At 34.5% G+C, this 18,624-nt stretch overlaps 1 protein-coding gene across 1 annotated transcript in view; it reads right to left on the reverse strand.

Moving 5' to 3' along the window:
• Positions 1–2,765: 2,765 nt before the first annotated feature.
• Positions 2,766–18,624, reverse strand: part of gnai1 (guanine nucleotide binding protein (G protein), alpha inhibiting activity polypeptide 1) — a 36,835-nt gene continuing 20,976 nt past the window's right edge. The window contains exons 2-9 of the mRNA XM_088645006.1: positions 15,193–15,235; positions 14,958–15,099; positions 11,563–11,720; positions 9,312–9,440; positions 8,437–8,566; positions 7,529–7,682; positions 6,127–6,332; positions 2,766–4,122 (exon numbers count right to left, since the gene is read on the reverse strand). Of these exons, the coding sequence (XP_088501132.1) occupies positions 6,142–6,332; positions 7,529–7,682; positions 8,437–8,566; positions 9,312–9,440; positions 11,563–11,720; positions 14,958–15,099; positions 15,193–15,235 (947 nt within the window). The 3' untranslated portion in view covers positions 2,766–4,122; positions 6,127–6,141. The remainder of the gene's footprint in view (positions 4,123–6,126; positions 6,333–7,528; positions 7,683–8,436; positions 8,567–9,311; positions 9,441–11,562; positions 11,721–14,957; positions 15,100–15,192; positions 15,236–18,624) is intronic.

An 18,624-nucleotide genomic window follows, 5' to 3' on the forward strand; every position in this document is an offset into this window, starting at 1 on the left:
TTTATACAGTTTTTTTCTAGACTCCATACATAAGGACCCTCCAGAGTTAATTTTTACTGAAGTTATTTTTTCACTGCATTCATCCAGTGGATATTGATTAATGCGTTGTTGTTACTAGGTGCATTGCTCAGAGATACATGTATGCATAATTGAAGAGATCCATCTCCAGGAAGATAAAGCCTTTAAGCTATTAATAATTCAGAAGCTCCATCTTTTCCCAATTTGATTTACCCTTTAGCTCTAATGCAGGAATGTACAGAAGACTTTTGTATGTACAATAACCTAATAAGGCAACATGCCATTTCCTGAAGCAATTTGAGCATTAAATGTAGTACAAGTTGTTTGGGGTCATAAAGGTACAAATGCAAACAGTTTAATGCATGATATAAATATATTTGGCAATTTTTTATTCACTAGGCATTATTACAACTCCAATTTTCATGGAAACTTACTTCTACTTAGTTTTTGTGTGTAAAACTACTATGGTTTCATATAACAATGTATTTTGAATGAAATTCTAATGTACAGTATGTTTACTACTGGTTTTACCATGTTCATTTTTGATTCAATAGCTGACAGCTATGTTTTATGCAGCTGATTGAGACCCATCTTGCACAGTTACTTTAGTTCCTCTTGTAATGTACATGTGACTGCCTAATAAGATCAAATAAGTATTGAAACGGCAAATAAGTATCAAATAAATATTTTCCTAGAAAAGATGTACAGAATATCTGTTTAAAATAAGATTGAGCCTTTTAGAACACTAAAAAAACTACATTTTTAGCAATAAATAAAATTAAAAAACCATTTTATTAAATCACACTTTAAATTGTACTAAGAGTAAGAATTTACCAAGATTGAAAATATATATAGCCTCACACCTGAAGAAGGCTTCAAAGCCGAAACGTTGTGCTTTCTCTCTTTTCCTTTCAGCATAGAATAAACCCATTACATGTTCCTACTGAATATATATTTATTTACTTTTAACTGTAAAACTTGCCTTTGTCTACAAGACCCTGTGTTTAAATAAAATTCTCTAATTCACATGATCTCAAACTATATAAACACACTGTTCAGTGATGTGGGAACAGCCACCTGAAGCAGCATTTTTCTGCATTGAAGCTTCATGTCTAAGCTTACATTAACAACCACTAACAGTATAAAAACAGATCCAGTACCTCATATTCAGACAAAATGAGAACGTCCAGAAAACTGAAGGAAAGCATATCTTATGGTGGTTACTCTCAGCAGACTCCAATATACCTTTTGCGCACGCACGCTCATGTTCGTCATTGAGAATTTCTGGGGGTCCAAACAAATGAGAAGATGTCTTGTAGGTGGTACTTGGATGCTTTGGTTTGATCAGGGGTGGTACTTGGTCCAAACAGTTTGAGAACCACTGTCCTAAAGAAAGCATTTCTCTTTGGAGAAATACCTTTTTATCCACTAGTGAAAAAGTCATCCCAAAATAAGGTCACTTAAGGTCTAATTGTAGGGCCTGGAAGAAAGATAACGATACTTTCTGAGCAAAGACATTTTATAGGTTGAATTCAGCAAGATGCTACTTAAGCAGACATTTACTTGAATATAATGATCTCAGTACTTGATTTGCAAAGTAATGCCAACACTTTTCCTACTTCCCATTCTATCATTGTTCTAGTTGCTGAACAAATAGTTTCCTGGGTGAAATGCACAATTAAACTTCACTTTGTTTTAGGCCAGCTGAATCAAACCTTATGCTTGAAGAAAACTATGAAGAAAAACAAATCAAGCCCTCCAGCCATTAGCAGGAAATATTGATCTTGGTTAAAAAAAAAGTTTAAAAATACTTTAAGGAAAATTGAGTGCCCAGCGCTTTCATCAATTTGTAATAAAAGCAATGAAAGAATAATACATCATTTTTTTCACTGTATTAACTACTCATCTGATTAAATTACATCCAATAATCATTTAATTCATGTAGGCAAAGGTGACCGATACATACAAAGCAGCTCCGAAAGCAACATCAACTGAACTTCCATCACTTAAAGTCAGATGCTGTGTGGTTCACTGATTAGTCTATTTGACCTGCTAACAAATTTGCTATGAAAAGAGAATTCAAAACGTATTTTAGCACAGAGAAAAAGAAACTGAATGTTAAAGGTATTCCTGAAGCCTGAAAGCAATGTTTTAAATGCTAGTGAACTCCTAATTTAAGGAAGGAAGCTCTAAACTGTCCATAAAGAAAAAGGTTCAGTTTATTATTGTTTTGGTATTGTATGTCCATTCATATTTAAAAAAATAAGTTAAATGAAAGTAACTTTTACAAAGTAACTTATCACCCATTAGTTTCAAGTGAATAACTAAAAATATTAATTTACACAGATTTGGATAAAACTATAGTTATAGGTCTTATTGTAGCAATATTCATACATTTTAAATTTCAAGATTCTTGCATTGTATATGTACCATACTGTTTAAGAAAATGGATACTACTTTTATTCAGTACTAATATGCAAGTATAGAACAGCATGAGTCAACTTCTACTATATTAAAATCATAACATTGTTTTAAAACATTTAAAACTACAATTGGAATATTGGAATGTATAAACTACAATTAAATATAAAAAACAAATTTATTAAATGCTTTGACTGTGTGAATGCACACCCCTCCCCCCCATATAACCTTATTTCTACATCTACATAGACGTTAGTTCCAAATTATAAGGGTATTTTTGCAGATCTGTTAAAAGATGCAACAAACAGGTCTAGAACATTACAAAATTTCAGAATTCTTAGTTTTTATTAACTTTCTTAGGGATATTCTTAAGTACAGACTAATGTTGAGAAGACTCCTAGTTCTAGTAACTGGTCCTCTTTGTAGTACAAATGATTTACATTTTAAAATGTCACAAAGGGTTGTCCCGTGCTTAACTCCACCTAAAAAATTGCCCATGAAGGCTGTACAATCCCACCCTAATGCTCATTAAGTTAAAAAAAAGAAAATTAAAATATTTCACAAGAAAAGGCACATATAAAATCTGTAAAGTTGTAAATATTTTTGTAGTTACTGATTTATCCAACTCTTTTCTTCATACTGGAATGAATCAACCTAAAATCATGCACATACAGTAATTTACATTTCATTTTGGACACACTTTCTTTTAAATCCATTACTCCACAGAAATATCGAATTGACCTGTAGTAAAGGATACAATGGTTTCACCATACAAATAGTAAAATACATACTTTTATTAGCAAAAATTGGAAAATGTTTTAACAATGTATGATGCCTTAAGTATTAAGTTAGTTGTTTTCAGCTGTTTCTTCCAATATTCACAAATATTCTGAGTACATCCTTTTGTCGATTTCATACTACCTTCTGAAAGTACTACTTTCAGAACTGACATATTTCTGGAAAAAATATCCAGATTGATTTAATAAACTTATTTTCAAATCGTAGTTTATTAAACAATTGAAAGCTGGATTTTCAACTCATTGCAACATATTTTGAGATTTTATTTAGGATGCACTAAACAGTAATGTCTTGGTTTTCATAATTGCTTCCCAAAAACGCCATCCTGTTGGATGCACAGGAATCTTACACGTGAGTGAACACTAGTCCTGAAAGATAATCAACTTAGTCAAAGTGAGTAAACTGGGGGAATATCTGACAGGAATGTGCAGACATAAGGAATTCATATTAAACATTACACTTTATGTTGGAACAATTTAGCAGGCAAACAAAGCATTTAACATGGACTGCAAAAGGCATGCAATGGCACAAGAGCCTACAAATCAGATTCCATTTGACCCCTTTCTTTCCAAAAGTGGGGAAAACATTTTTCCACAAAGGCAAGCTCCTTTTTAAAAAGGCCAAAAGGTAAAGAAACAAATCAATTAAAAAATAACTCTCTTCATAAAATGACCTATTTATGAAAAACAATTGCTGCAACAGTTACATTTACACATAAAATCTAGACAAATGTTTTCTAAATTCTAATTTAAAATATACTGGGAAAAAAACATAAATAAAGCTCTTAAAACTGGCAAAAAGTACAGTACTGGTCCATAATTTCATTTTCCTCATTGAGTCTCCCCAGAAAATGTGGATGTTGAGCCTGGTCATTTATTTTCCAATCTGCACAAAAAACAAACAATTATTTTAAATAATAATCTTATATTACACAACACAAGCATCACAAGTGACAACATTCAAAACTACCCGTGCATTTCTAAGGAAAATAATTTTTAAGCATTAAGAGAAAAAAGTATAACAAAAACTGTCACCTCCGTGTATCGGTCTCAGATAGGGCATGCATATCAAAGGCTGCAATTGTGCAAAGCTTTTTTGCAAGGCTAATTTACATTTCTTTCCATTAGAAAACCTTTCTGTCCTACTGGTCCAGTCGATGTACAGACTGCTCAAAGAGGTTTTAAAGTTTATGGGAAAAACCCGTGCCTTTGTTTTGGACACGATGTCACCGATATAAGACATTCAAATGTATATTCTACCTGTCAGTTCATTTTTGAGAAACCAGTTAGTTAATTCACTAGTGCTTACGTGGTTCTGTATAAGTATTATACGGTTGCAATAAAGCACAAGTGTCAGCTCCAACTGGAAATGAGGCATTTTTCACAATTGTCCAGGCTGAATATGGACATGTTTTTACCTGCTCTAAATCTCTAATATCTGATGCGATGGAATGGAAAAATAATCAGTCTGCAATGTCTTCTTGCAAGACATGAACAATATCCTGTCATGAAGTGCAGACTTCAAATGAAGATGCACTGAACTGGATATTTCTTGCCTGTAGTGCACACTCCTCTGAGTATGAATACTTCATTATGGTTACCCTGGAATACTAGAGAATGTGATCTCCATTGACAAAGAGTACTTCTAGCTGCCATTAGAACATATTCCCAAATGAGAGGAAGCCCTTTGGTCCATCTTATGTGTTTGCATTGTATTATTTCATTATTATGAAAGCACTAGTACTATCTACAATAAGGGGCTTTTTACTGTGAACTACACAAATTGAAAAGAATTTGTGATAGAAACGTGTGATATGAATGACAATAAAATAGCTAATACTTTAGGAAAGTGGACAAGCCAAAATCCATTTCTTCCTAATTTCATTAATCCATTAACAAACTTGCTTAGTCCTGGTAAGGATCACAGCAAACCATAGCTTAGAAGCATGACTAGCACACAGGCACAATTTAGTCACTAAGTTAACCAGCATGTCTTTTAAAAAGATGGGAGAAATCTGGAGACCCTCAGTGAATAGGCACTCAAACTTGGGGAGAATATAAAATCTCCACGCAAGAGTAAACTACAGTAATTAAACCAGATTCAGCATCCAAAAACTGAGGTGGCAATGCCAACTGACATGTCACTATGCCTTTGGAACCTTCCAATAAAACAATTAAAAATTACTCCTTTTATTTTCTGATGCTTTATCATAAAATGACTTTAGATAAATACACCCATCAAAATTAAAGGTATCTGTGGGTCTTACAAGTCAAAGGTTAATTAGTATACTGATACAAGTTGGTTTCAGATTTTAATAACGGGAGAATTGTTAAAAAGGCTACATGACCATAAAAATCACCATGAAAAAGATTACATTTGATTTAATTACATAAAATTAACCATAAACTATTTGTCATAGCACTCATTTTTGCATAAGGCAGTAAACAAATCTAATTTGTAGCTTGAAATATATGCCTAAAGGACCATACCTTTTAATTAGAATAGTCTGTAAATAAGTAAACAAGTTTTATATGTATTTTTGGAAAATTCCCAGCCTTCAGTATAACATAAGATGGAAACAACCTGGTCTGTCACAATGAGCATCAGCTATTTTTGAAACTTCTACTTTATGTCAGACAGCTTTGCTCTGAATCACTGTTCTGAGTGCCATGTGAGACACTTCTAAACAAAATCACTGTGACCTTTAACACACAGCTCTGAGATTAGAAATATTTGGAAAACGGCACTAGAATTCTTGGCCAGGATTGACAATGGAAACAAGGCATGTGATGATAACGCTACAAACTCCCATAGTTTAAATTATTATAACTACACTCACTGGAGTTTCTTCTTACCAAGTAAAATAGAAAGGTTTTTGAAATGCCTTACCAAGGTTTGCCAAGTTTAAAATAAGCCGCAGTCCTTCAGGTTGTTCTTGATGATGACGTCGGTAACGGCATCAAACACAAACTGCACATTCTTGGTGTCTGTGGCACAGGTGAAATGAGTGTAGATCTCCTTGGTGTCTTTCCTCTTGTTCAAATCTTCAAACTGGCACTGAATATAAGCGGCAGCTTCTTCATAGGTGTTTGATCCTTATGACAATGGACAGAGATAAAAAAAATTAGAAGACATCATTTTAAACTAAATCTTAAAATGACTCTTGCATAGAAACAATTCTCCATCATTTGACTGTTATGTAATCACTGCACAGAATGTGGTTTATTTTCTATCCTGAAGAAGTAAGTGCATTAGTGCTGGGAGCTGCTTCAGTGTATAAGTTACAAAGGAATAAGTAGAGGTTAATTCCACACTGAAAATAAAAGGTAAAACACGTTTCCACAAATAAAATTTTAATTCATCAAGGTCACTGAGTACAGAAATATTCCAAAGAAACTGTAAAATAGGTGCCCTTCGGCTAACAGAATTCACCATTATTTTGTTAAAATGCATAATTACGGTAAAAAACAATTTTATATAACGTTATGTTACAGGGTTTATAATATTTATATTCCAATTCAAGAAAATACTACTGGGTGTGGTAAATTACAGCAATTATTAATAAAGTAATTGCCTTTCCAGAATTATTATTCTGTGTGCATGACTAATGTAGGCATGTCCCTAATTTTTACCTTTTCAATTTACCTCGTTTTTATTATAGCATTCACATACAGAAGCATCATTTTATGTTAACTTCAATACATTCTGTGAGTATTTCTTCAGGCAGATCAGGACTTAAGCAAGCCATGTTAAACTAACAGGAATTTCTCACACTGGTAGCAAATGTACTTCCTAAATAGAACCAAGTTGTGCCAGGTGGATTTTCTCTTGTGACAAACTGCCTAGAGAAGTGTTATAAATCGGAATTTGACATTTCCTTAAACAGTAATTTTCCAGGTGGGGAAATATGTACAGTTTACACAAATTTGTCCATTTATATCACAAGATCTAGGAAAATCTTAAAATGAATTCCAACATCATAGGAAAATATTTTTATACAGTGTCAAGAATACTGGAACTCTGTCGAACCTTACACCTCAGAAACTGTTTGTTACAGGGTTAGTTTGTGGGCTGCTGGTTAAAATGTTTAGCCATGTGGGGTTTCATGAAGAATACAATAGTATAAACTGGCAAAGAAGGGAGCTGAACTTAAAAACACTTTAAAAAGATCTAAATGAGCCAAAATTCTTAAATCAAGTTATATAACATTGATTAATCTAAACACTTTATAGTAATATACATTAGCCTCTCCAGATTTTAATAATCACATTTCAAAATACTATTACTTTACCTGCATATTCAGGGTAGCAAATTGTAAGAGGGCTCTTTTTAATCTTTTCCTCAAACAGATCCTTCTTGTTAAGGAAAAGAATAATAGATGTGTCTGTGAACCACTTGTTGTTGCAGATACTGTCAAACAATTTCATGCTTTCATGCATCCGGTTCTGAAAAACAAATTCAAACATCATAATTACTAACAAAAATACAACCATTACAAAACAATTATTAACACCATAATAATGGAGTTCATTTCAATGTTCCTCTTTAGAAATGCAATTATGAGTACAAATTCTAAATCATGTGAACTCTATTATGGTTACTTTTCAAATAAGGAACAAGTAAAGGTTTATTCCATGCTGAAAAGAGAAGAAAGGAAACAACGTTTCAGCTGTGGAGTCTTCTTGGGTGTCTCTTTCAGCATGGAACAAACCTTTACTTGTTCCTTTGCAGCCTACGCATGCTGAAGCAGCTACCTACTTGAACATTTTTCAAATAATCCATGCATGCATGTGGAGATCCTTACTGGTATTTTAAAATAAGGCTTTATTGAAAGAGAAAGATTTCTAAAATAATACCTTAGCTGTATAGAGTTAAAACATACTAAACCCGACAAACTCCCTACATCCAGCAAAGCCATCTCAATTCTCATACAAGACCAGAAAAACAAAAGGCTTGGTTAAGGAGCCAAGATACTAGCATTATATTACATTTCACTACAAAGTCTGAAAGGTAAAAGTTCATATCAGATGTATCACATTGTGCACAAAAAAAACATGGGGGCAATTTATTAAATAATTAAAATGTTATATTCTTCCCTCTATGAAAGAAGGAGACATTTGAATAGGCTTCATAGCTGAGCTTTTTTAATGAAAAAAAGTTCAAATTAGGTGAAGTATGGTATGAAATGATTTCGCTTACCATTTCTTCATCTTCAGCCAAGACAAGGTCATAGTCACTCAGTGCCACACAGAATATGATTGCTGTGACACCCTCAAAGCAGTGAATCCACTTCTTTCTCTCAGATCTTTGACCACCAACATCAAACATTCTAAAAGGGAATACTCAGTTTAGATTCTAAGTGCATTATTATATAGAAATCTAAGAACTTGAGATCCACAATCTGCATGCTTTTTTATATTTAGTCTTTCAAACATTATACATATATACTTCATCTGCCAGTATTTTTTATTTAAAGTTTTGCACACCACAGTACATGAAGTCTTAAAATGCATTACATGCTTGTAGTATGAGTTGAGAACAAAGAGACAGTCATTTATTATGCTTACAACATTGTCGTGCAGACCGTGCTGTTCTGAACTGTCTTATATATATCTATATTATGCCGTTTTGTGACATTGTACAGTGCTAACATTCTGTAATAGTATTCTATTTTGAAGAAATTCTTTTGCACTAAATAAAGCATGTTTAAAATGTATTTTTTAATTTCCTATTTCTATGGGCACATAGGTAATCTTAGCCTGCTATATGATTCTGGCTTTACTTCCACAAATAGGTTTAAATGATTAAAATAAAGAATGGCAGAGACCCACAGTCATCTGTATGTATAGTTAAATTTCAAATAGTCACAATAGTTTCCAAAAACAGTGTTCCTTGCAGTTTTAATGTAGACCTAAAAAAATATTCAAAAAGGCTGTTCTGCGGTGATCACAGAAGTCTGGTAGATGTTTTAAGAAACACAAGACCAAACAGTTTACTGAGTTAAAAAAAAAAAAGTTTCCTTCTTTTCACATTTCATTCCAGAATTTTGGCCTAGAAAGAACCTGTGCACTTACTTGAAATGTAAGTCCTTGAAAGTGAAATGTGTCTCTACAATTCCAGTTGTTTTGACTCTGGTTCTGAGGACATCCTGCTGTGTGGGGATATAGGTCGTCTGTGCTATCCTATCCAGGTCATTCAGGTAGCTGTTAGACACAGAACAAAAGAAAGGTCATTTCTTCACAATGAAATGTAGGACACTTTATCCATTGAAACAATGGTAAAGTAAACCATCAATGCAACTTTACACGAAATTATCATTACTAAGATTAAATTTTAAAATATAAAAAAACTGAAAAAGTAAAGAATATAGGAATTAATTGAATGACTTAAAACCAATTAACATATTATTTATTTATCATGTATCTTGTAGTTTTAAAGATGGCAGCCAATAAATGGTCCTGAGAATTTACTGATATAGCTAAAGTTACAAAAATATATTAAATTGTTTTGAATTTATGACACTTATTTGTAGAGTAAAGCCTCTTCAAGATAAACATCTGGTTTGCATCCACAAGTTCTGATTAAGGGTATTAGGGGTAAATAAAGACAAGCAAGTTGTAGCTATGCCATTAGCCAGGGACTAGGATTCTTTACAGTAGCAGATTGAGTGTCACCAGGGTTGGCCAAGCTTGATTTGACAGGTGTGTCCTCAATCGGGGAAAGCCACAATATATGGACTGAGCAATGTCAATTCTCATGTAAGGACTGTGGAATTCACATTCCATTAAATAAATGCAGAGAGGCTCTAATGGGCTAGTATCGAGGAAGAAAGTATAACGTCCTCATTCCTCCTCGGGACGATGAGAAGGGGTAAAGAGGATGGATTGGAGTGCATATTCAACCCATTTCTACCCTTATTCTACCATATTTTGCTCAAAACATATCCAGCACAAAATAGAGCAAGATGCATATCTTTAACAGATTACAAACTGCAACATAAAACAAACAGCAAATAAGGTTATCACCTCTATACAATAATAAAGAGTATAAAGAAATTCCGTATTATCTTAATCTCCCATCATAAGCTTAGGTTCACACCACACCAAAGCAATAATTTTGTATAAGGTCCTTTATACTGTCCTTTATAAGTGTCTTGTCAATCAACTTTAAATTTTAGAAGGTGCATGACATCAAATGTTTGTCCTTCATACTTACTATTCAACAAGGATAATGTAATAGAAACTCCACCTGAAAAAGTAAATTCATTTGGTGGTGGTGGAGGGGAGTCCCCCATTACCTGTAAAGCGCTTTGAGTGGAGTGTCCAGAAAAGCGCTATATAAGTGTAAGCAATTATTATTATTATTATTATTTCCCATGTGGTCAGCAGGGAAATTACAGTGTGGGGACACACAATGGGAATGTTGTGACATTCCAACTCTTATCACCCAGTGGGCACAATGAAAATCATTTGTACACTGTAGGATATTAAAGCAAGTTCCACTTTTGTCAAAATTTCACAAGGGTGCGATTTTTTTCCTTTAGCAAACCAACAGCTGAGACTGTTTTGAGGCCAAACTCATGTTGCACAAGATGACAAACTTATAATACTTCCATTTAGTGATAGCTCAGGGAAAATCCGTTGTTGGATAGTATAATACCAGTAGAGCACTGGCATGCTAGTAGAGCACCACAGTTTGAAAACTGTAAATGCACTGGCTCATTTAAAAACCAAAAGACTAACATCTCTATTGCCTTTTGCTTTTTACCATATTGCATAGAGAGAACGCTTCTTGCAGGTCTTCCAGTGTACTCAGATATTATAATGTGCAAGGATTATCAGACTATATTAACAGATCAGTTAAAGTTTTTTTCTATCACTATGTCAATTAGAAATAGGATGTTCTACTATGGACAATACTGTTTACAGCAAAGAGCAGACTAGACAGTGTCAGATGTTCTGTTTGTTCTTACCAATGTCTAATGGAACATAAAACATGTCAAAAGTCCAGTTCTTATTAAATTTGTTTATGGCACTGGTGTCCATGAAGTCAAAACAGCATCCTATAAAAATACCATCCTATTTCACTAATGTCAACATTTATGAATAACTAATACTGTTGTTTTCAGTTCAGACTGTCTATAGCAATGAATAACATTTCAAGGTTGTATTAATGAAAAGCTGACCAATGCAATTAGAAATGGATGGTAATATTGGATTACTTTGTACTTTATGTAGTCTACATAAGCTTTTACTGCCTATGTTTTGTCTAGCATACAATTCATTAAAAAAAACATGAAATGAATTCAAGTAAATGGCCACTTACTATGCAGCAGAGTCATTGAGCTGGTATTCTCTTGACCTGCTGAAACAGGCCTGGACACCCCCATCCTTCCATAACCTCTTGATGACTCCTGCAAGTTCTGCAGTCATGAACCCCTCCTCTGCAGAACCAGCTAGCACAAACAGCTGACGTGCATCATCCTAGTGAGGAAGGCATCAAGCAGTGAAATACTCAAGCTTAGAAGCCTTGCTACAAATACAAATCAAGATTCAAAACCAAGCCTCCCCACTGAATCAGTTGTGTTTCTTATGATGCTGAGTGTACTTATCACTCATAACTACAACAATAATGTTAAAATCCTTAAATACTTGACTTAAATGGGATACCACATTCATTACTTACAGGTGCAAGAAAAAGTTTGTGAATCCTTTGGAATTACCTGGATTTCTGCATTAATTACTCATAAAAATGTGGTCTGATCTTCAAGTGACAATAATAGACAAACACAATCTGCTTAAACAAATAACGCACAAACAATTATACTTATATATTTATATATAAAATTGTACTTATATGTATTAAATATACTTATATATAATATTGAACACATCTTTAAACATTCACAGTACAGGCTGGAAAAAGTATGTGAACCATTGTATTTAGTAACTGCTAGAACCTCCACCAAACATTTCCTGTAGCTGCTGATGAGACTTGCACAATGGTTAGGAGGAATTATAGACCATTCCTCCTTACAGAACTGTTTCAGTTCATTGATATTTCTGGGATTCCTTGCATGAACAGCTCTCTTTAGGTCATGCCACAGCATCACAATTGGGTTGAGATCTGGACTCTGACTTGGCCATTCCAGAACACAAATTTTCTTCTGTTTAAGCCATTCTGTTGTTGATTTACTCTGGTGTTTTGGGTCATTGTCTTGTTGCATCACCAAACTTCTATTAAGCTTCAGGTGATGGACTGCTACCCTGACATTGTCCTGTAAAATTTCTTGATACAATTCTGAATTCATTGTTCCCTCTATTATAGCAAGCTGTCCAGGCCATGAGGCAGCAAAGCAGCCCCAAACCATGATGCTCCCTCCACCATGCTTCACGGTTCATCTCATCTCATTGATTGGAACACCTGACTCGAATTAGCTTTTGGAAAAGTCATTAGCCTAGAGCAGTGGTTCTCAAACTGTGGTACGCGTACCGGCAGTGGTATGTGGCGTTCCGCCAGGTGGTACGCCAAATGACCCTGGAACTGTGTTGTGTGCGCTGAAAAAATCGGGACGGGTTTTCATATTTTGTATTTTTATACGTGTCGAATACGCAGCCTACGTACTACGATACAGTGCGCTCTAATACTTCAGTGGACACAAGAGATACTCTGTAAATCTATACCACTCTATAGGAATGCGTGCTACGGACGCAAGTGACCAATTGTATTTTAAAAAAGCTACTGTATCTCCAGCAAATAGGGAGAAAGGAGAATGTGCGTGATTTTGGAACAATGCCAACGTTGCAAACAAAGGAATGCATAGAAATGCGTGCTACGAACGCTGGTAATCTTGTGAGCACAGGAAAGCGTGAAAAATAACAGAAAAATATTTAAGAACTGTTCTAATTTGAGAAAAATACACCGAGCGTCTCTGTGTTTCTCTCCCATGCGCATGAAATAAACACTTAAAATAAACACTGAAATAAAAACGGAAACGTGGAAAAATGCAAGCTTGCGGATTGCTAAAGCAGGTAAGCCCCACAATATTATGTGTGGAGAAAAAGCTGCTGAACAGCTCGACCTGCTGCCCCCCCCGAAAGACACAGTCATTCATAGAATTATTGAAATTAAGGATTATATCAAAAGTACGCTGACAGCGCGCATTAAGATGAGCAGATGTTTTTCACTGCAATTAGATGAGTCTGTAGTCGATTTGGCCAATTTGCTCGTTTACGTTAGATACGAGTTTGAGGGCACGTCCCGTGAGGACTTTCTGTTCTGTAAGCCGCTACCAACAGGAACTACAGGAGAGCACGTATTTCAGCTTCTGAATGAATTTATCGGAGAGAATGGCACTGGATATGAAGTGCGAGAACGACTGGATAAAATGTGTCGGAGTTTGTACAGACGGTGCTAGAGCAATGACAAGCCGACACAGGGGTGTAGTTGCACGAATTAGAGCGGTTGCTCCAGAAATTAATGGTTTCATTGCAACATCCACCGCGAGACCTTTGCCGTCAAGAAAATGCCTGACGATTTAAAATCTGTTAGACTGTTGTGAATTGTATCAAGGCTCGAAAAATTAATTCACATCTGCTTTGCTCGACTAAACAGGCTCACCCCTCTCACTGAAATGGTGCTTTTTTATTTTTATGCGTTTGTAAAACACTTTGAGAAGCCACATTTTAATATATCAAACAAAGATTATTATTATAATATTTATTATATGTATGTGTGAGTGTGTGTGCACATGCGCTCATGGTGGTCATTGATAATTTCTGGGGTTCCTATGAGATGGTGACTTGTAGGTGGTACTTGGATGCTTTGGTTGGATTAGGGGTGGTACTTGGTCCAAAAAGTTTGAGAACCACTGGCCTAGAGGTTCACATACTTTTTCCAACCTAGACTGTGAATGTTTAAATGATATGTTCAATACTGACAAGAAGTACAATTGTTTGTGTTATTAGTTTAAGCAGATTGTGTTTGTCTATTACTGTGAGTTAGTGGGAGATCAGACCACATTTGTATGAGTAATTAATGCAGAAATCCAGGTAATTCCAAAGGGTTCACAAACTGTTTTTTTGCAATTGTATTTAGAATACTGCGTACAATTTTGGGTCACCCTGTTACAAAAAAAGGGTATTTGGCTCTGGAATACATTCAGAGGTATATTCCTAGGAGTTTAAATGAAAGTCCTAAAAGAAGAGGCTTTAAGAAAACTGAACCTTTTTAAACTTACAAAGAAGACTATAAGGGAACAAAGCTCAAGAATTCAAAAACCCTTAGATACTGACAAATGCAAGGTTGATGTGTCCTAACCAACCATGCATTTGTCAGTGTCTATGGACATAAATGGAAACAACAGGAAAGTGTACTTAAAACTAAGAACAGGAGGCATTTTTAAGACATAACATTGGAAAAGATTGGATAAGTTACACAGCCAAGTTGGTAAGCTGACACACTGGCTTCTTTCAAGAAAAAGCCTGATATTGAGCATGGATCCTGATCAATTAGCTATCAGACACTAAGAGCTTGATGGGCAGAGAAGTGACTTCCTCTAATTTGTAATCTTATATGTTCTAATTGACCATAGTGGGGTTGTTAAATGTTGAATATATTACTATTCTTCATCTTGTATTTTACCACAAATCTATCATTTTCATTACTAACATTACGCCCTTTGTGCTCACAGTACTCTTTTTATATGAAGAAATACATACTGCTCTCGCTGAATCACCAAAGTCTATCTTCAATCTTCCCATTGCCCTGATGATAGCAATTATAGATTGAATGGTGTTGCTGTAAACAACAGCTTTGTACTGTTTACATTCCTCTTCTGAATAGCCAGCTTCATGGATAATTCTAAAACAAAATACATAAAATGGGTTAAATCAAACAAACAAGTGGCCACATTCCACAGTACAGCTCTCCAATTCCTTAGCAAAGCAGACTTACTTCATCTGTTTCACGATCGTGCTTTTCCCTGACTCGCCAGCCCCTGCAAGAGAAAAGGAAATTTGTTATTTAGGAGAAATATATGTAAAATTCAATTGCATACTATGACTAAAAATCAATGCATGCCTCAAACACTAACATACCCCTAAAACAAACTCCAAAACCTGTGACTTTTGCAGACAATTATTCATTATTTTGTTTCAGCATTTAATGTTTGTTGAAGTGCCAATAAAATACAATAATTGTAATATTTAAAAACCTCTAAAACTTGAAAGAGACGGTGCAGTACTATTACTTCTTGCAGTATCCAATTCATTCAGAAGTTCTCAATGAAACCAAATCATTTAGAATAAGATTCTTTTTAGATAAATCTAAAATAAATTTGACGTTTATGACCTTCAGGATTAATAATACCTAAAGCCAAAAGACAGTTGCAGAGCCCTGGAAAAAATCTAAATATAATGACCACAGGACACGTCTTTATGTTTCAGGTGCATTTTATCTTTCCATTATAGACGTGGACAGGACCATTGACACTAGACATCCCTTTCCACATTCTCCTTGTGATCACTACCTGCACAGCTAAGGATGCCTCAATGCAGTTACCAGCTACCATTTTCTCCTGCGCTTTTTAAATGTCTTCCATATTAAACTAACATCTCAAAATAAACAGTGATTTTTCTGGTAATAGGAAATTTTACACCAAACCTCTTTTTTCAATGAAGTGATTTACTCAGTTCGGTTTTTGCGTTAGCTCTGGATTATAACAAACCCTCCAGCATTTACTAGAACCAGTAGGTACGCTTTCTTAACAGAGTAAATCTTTCAATTATTATTTTGACAACACAATAAACTTCAAAAAACGTTGCACCAACTTAACAGTATTAACTTGATTAGTATAACAGATCACTGTTAAACTTCATTAGTTTTTTTTATTCAACATACAGATGCACAAACATCGATAGCAGAAAAAATGACTGCAGATATATGGCTATTGGAAGAAAATCCTTAATTCCTCTTGAAGGCCAAAGTCATATTATATTTGCATAGACAATATACATATCCACACTCACCAAAGAGTATTACGCAAGAGGAGTGTTTCCACCCTCAGCAGTAAAAAAAAATACTAATTTTTTTTGGCAAAGGCAATAGATCTCCTCTTACTAGTATGTTACAGGAGTTTGTGAGAAATGTAGAAATTGGTCGACAAATTTTACCATGTTCTGTCAAAAAAGGATACTCTTCGGAGTTCTGGTGTGTTCCACAAGAACACAATCATTAGTTTCAGGAAAACGAATGATAATTAGCTCTAGAACGGTCAACGGACTTGTAATTTCAACTTACAGTACAAATAAAAAAGACAATGATAGCTACAGCTTGCTTTCAAACCCTCATTAGGGCTCATCAGCACTTCACATCTAGCTGTGACCAGTGAATCAGGAATAAACAAACAAGGTCTATAACTTCGATTTAGACATGTGACGTTTAATTCTAACATTGATGAAACAATCAAAGCTAATTAATATTTACACTTTCACAGTTCATAAAACTACACAACAGCCATCCTAAGTGTTGCTGATAATTACTTTTTTACAGGTTCAGCCATTCCTTACATCTGAACAGTAAGTATCCCTTAAAATAGAAACCATGCTGACATGAGAACGTAATATTACTTTCTGCACATATAACATTATTTTATACTTAATTGAGCTGTACTTGTTTATGTTAATTTTGTTAAAAAAGAGTACCTGGGTTAATTTATAAGTATGAATAGCAGTTCAAGAATGAACACCACAGCTTACCTATACAAATAGTTTGAATTATGTAAGGTATCTCCTGAATCTAAACTCTGTATTCAACTCTATGAAATTCAAGTTAATGCATGTTGTACTCGCATTTCATACATCTGACGGGCATGTATCAAATACAAATCAAAGCTGCATTTATGCTTCAAGTCAAACCAGAGAATGATCGAGACAGCAGCAGATGTACTTCCATATAAAATGTATTCGTTTCCGTATATAGAAAAATCATAACTTAAAATTAAACTGATCGAGAGAAACACCAAAGATTAACTCTCAGAGGTCTGTGACTGTAACAATGACTATGTTATGAAAGCAATAGAAAATGTTCTTCACAGAAGCTCTGGGTTCTTCACCTTGTGTTATTTTTGCTCTGATCTTGACGTAATGCAAAATGTCAGAAAACTGGAGAATCCCTGAGGGTCAACATCATCTACTGAACCTTTCACCCTCATCATCGCTGTGGCACTGCTCAGTTTTCCCATTAAAATCAGCACTCTCTCTTACACTCTCACACGCACTGCTCCCAGGTTTTCCAACCAAAACAGCACTCTCTCTCTTACTTCAGCTGTCCTCAGGCTTTTTCAGCCATATTTCAAACGCTGATACGAAAGCCCTTTCATTAAGCAATAGGATACAATTATGACTGGATAATGTTTTTCTGTAAAGTTAAATGAGTTATTGTAAAAAGTAAGATTTAATGTTTAGTGCATTTAACAATTAAAATATAAAAGTAGGAAGAATATTTAATTCTTACAGGACCATGGATGACCAGATGGTTTTATGATGATCTAATTTCTCCAAAGCTATTAAGATAAAATCACTTTATTTGCCATGTACAATTTCTTGCATTAGGAATTTGTCTTTTCACATACCCCAGCTTGCTTTCCATGAGACAGCCAGGCACACAAACAGGGAGAGAAGCTTGGGGTTATAATGATGACACCAATTTCTCACTAAACGTGCAACATTAATATTTTCCTTTGCTATCATGTTTTAAAAATTAAGTTTCAACTTTTTTTGCAAGGTGTTAAGCAACCACTATACAACAAAATGATGTCCTTGTATTTCTGCAACAGACTTATTTGCTACTGTACCATAATTTGATTCTTGTCAACATCCTTTATCTATAACACTACTAATGTAAGCAGATTCCCTTTTAAATAATCAACCAGCACAGATATGAAATATTTTTCTATTCTACTTTTATGCAATGTTAAGTTTCTGAGAAATAACAGTGTTGTTTCTGCCACGTGTTTGGTATATACTCAAAACTGTACCACAAACATGCAATCCAACCATAAGTCATGCATATTTCATATATATTACGCAATCAGAGGCTAATATGTTACTTTCAGGAAATGTAAACTAGGTAGGTAGGTGCACATCTAATACACAGGAATATGCACATATTCAACACAGAATAGATCACAAAAAGGGTTTTTTCTTATCCCAATCACAAAAAGTGGTTTTACAAACGTGTCAACCACTTGCAAAATACAAAAACAGTCCATCTAAAACAGCAAAGGAGAACAGAAAAGAACTAACAAATTCTATCAAAAAAGCTTTTGATGAAAGAGGTATATATACATAGTCTGAAAGCTTTAGGAACACAGGGTAATACAATCCC

The sequence above is a fragment of the Lepisosteus platostomus genome, chromosome 9 (assembly GCF_059453375.1).
Source record: "Lepisosteus platostomus isolate fLepPlt1 chromosome 9, fLepPlt1.hap1, whole genome shotgun sequence".
NCBI lineage: Eukaryota > Metazoa > Chordata > Actinopteri > Semionotiformes > Lepisosteidae > Lepisosteus > Lepisosteus platostomus.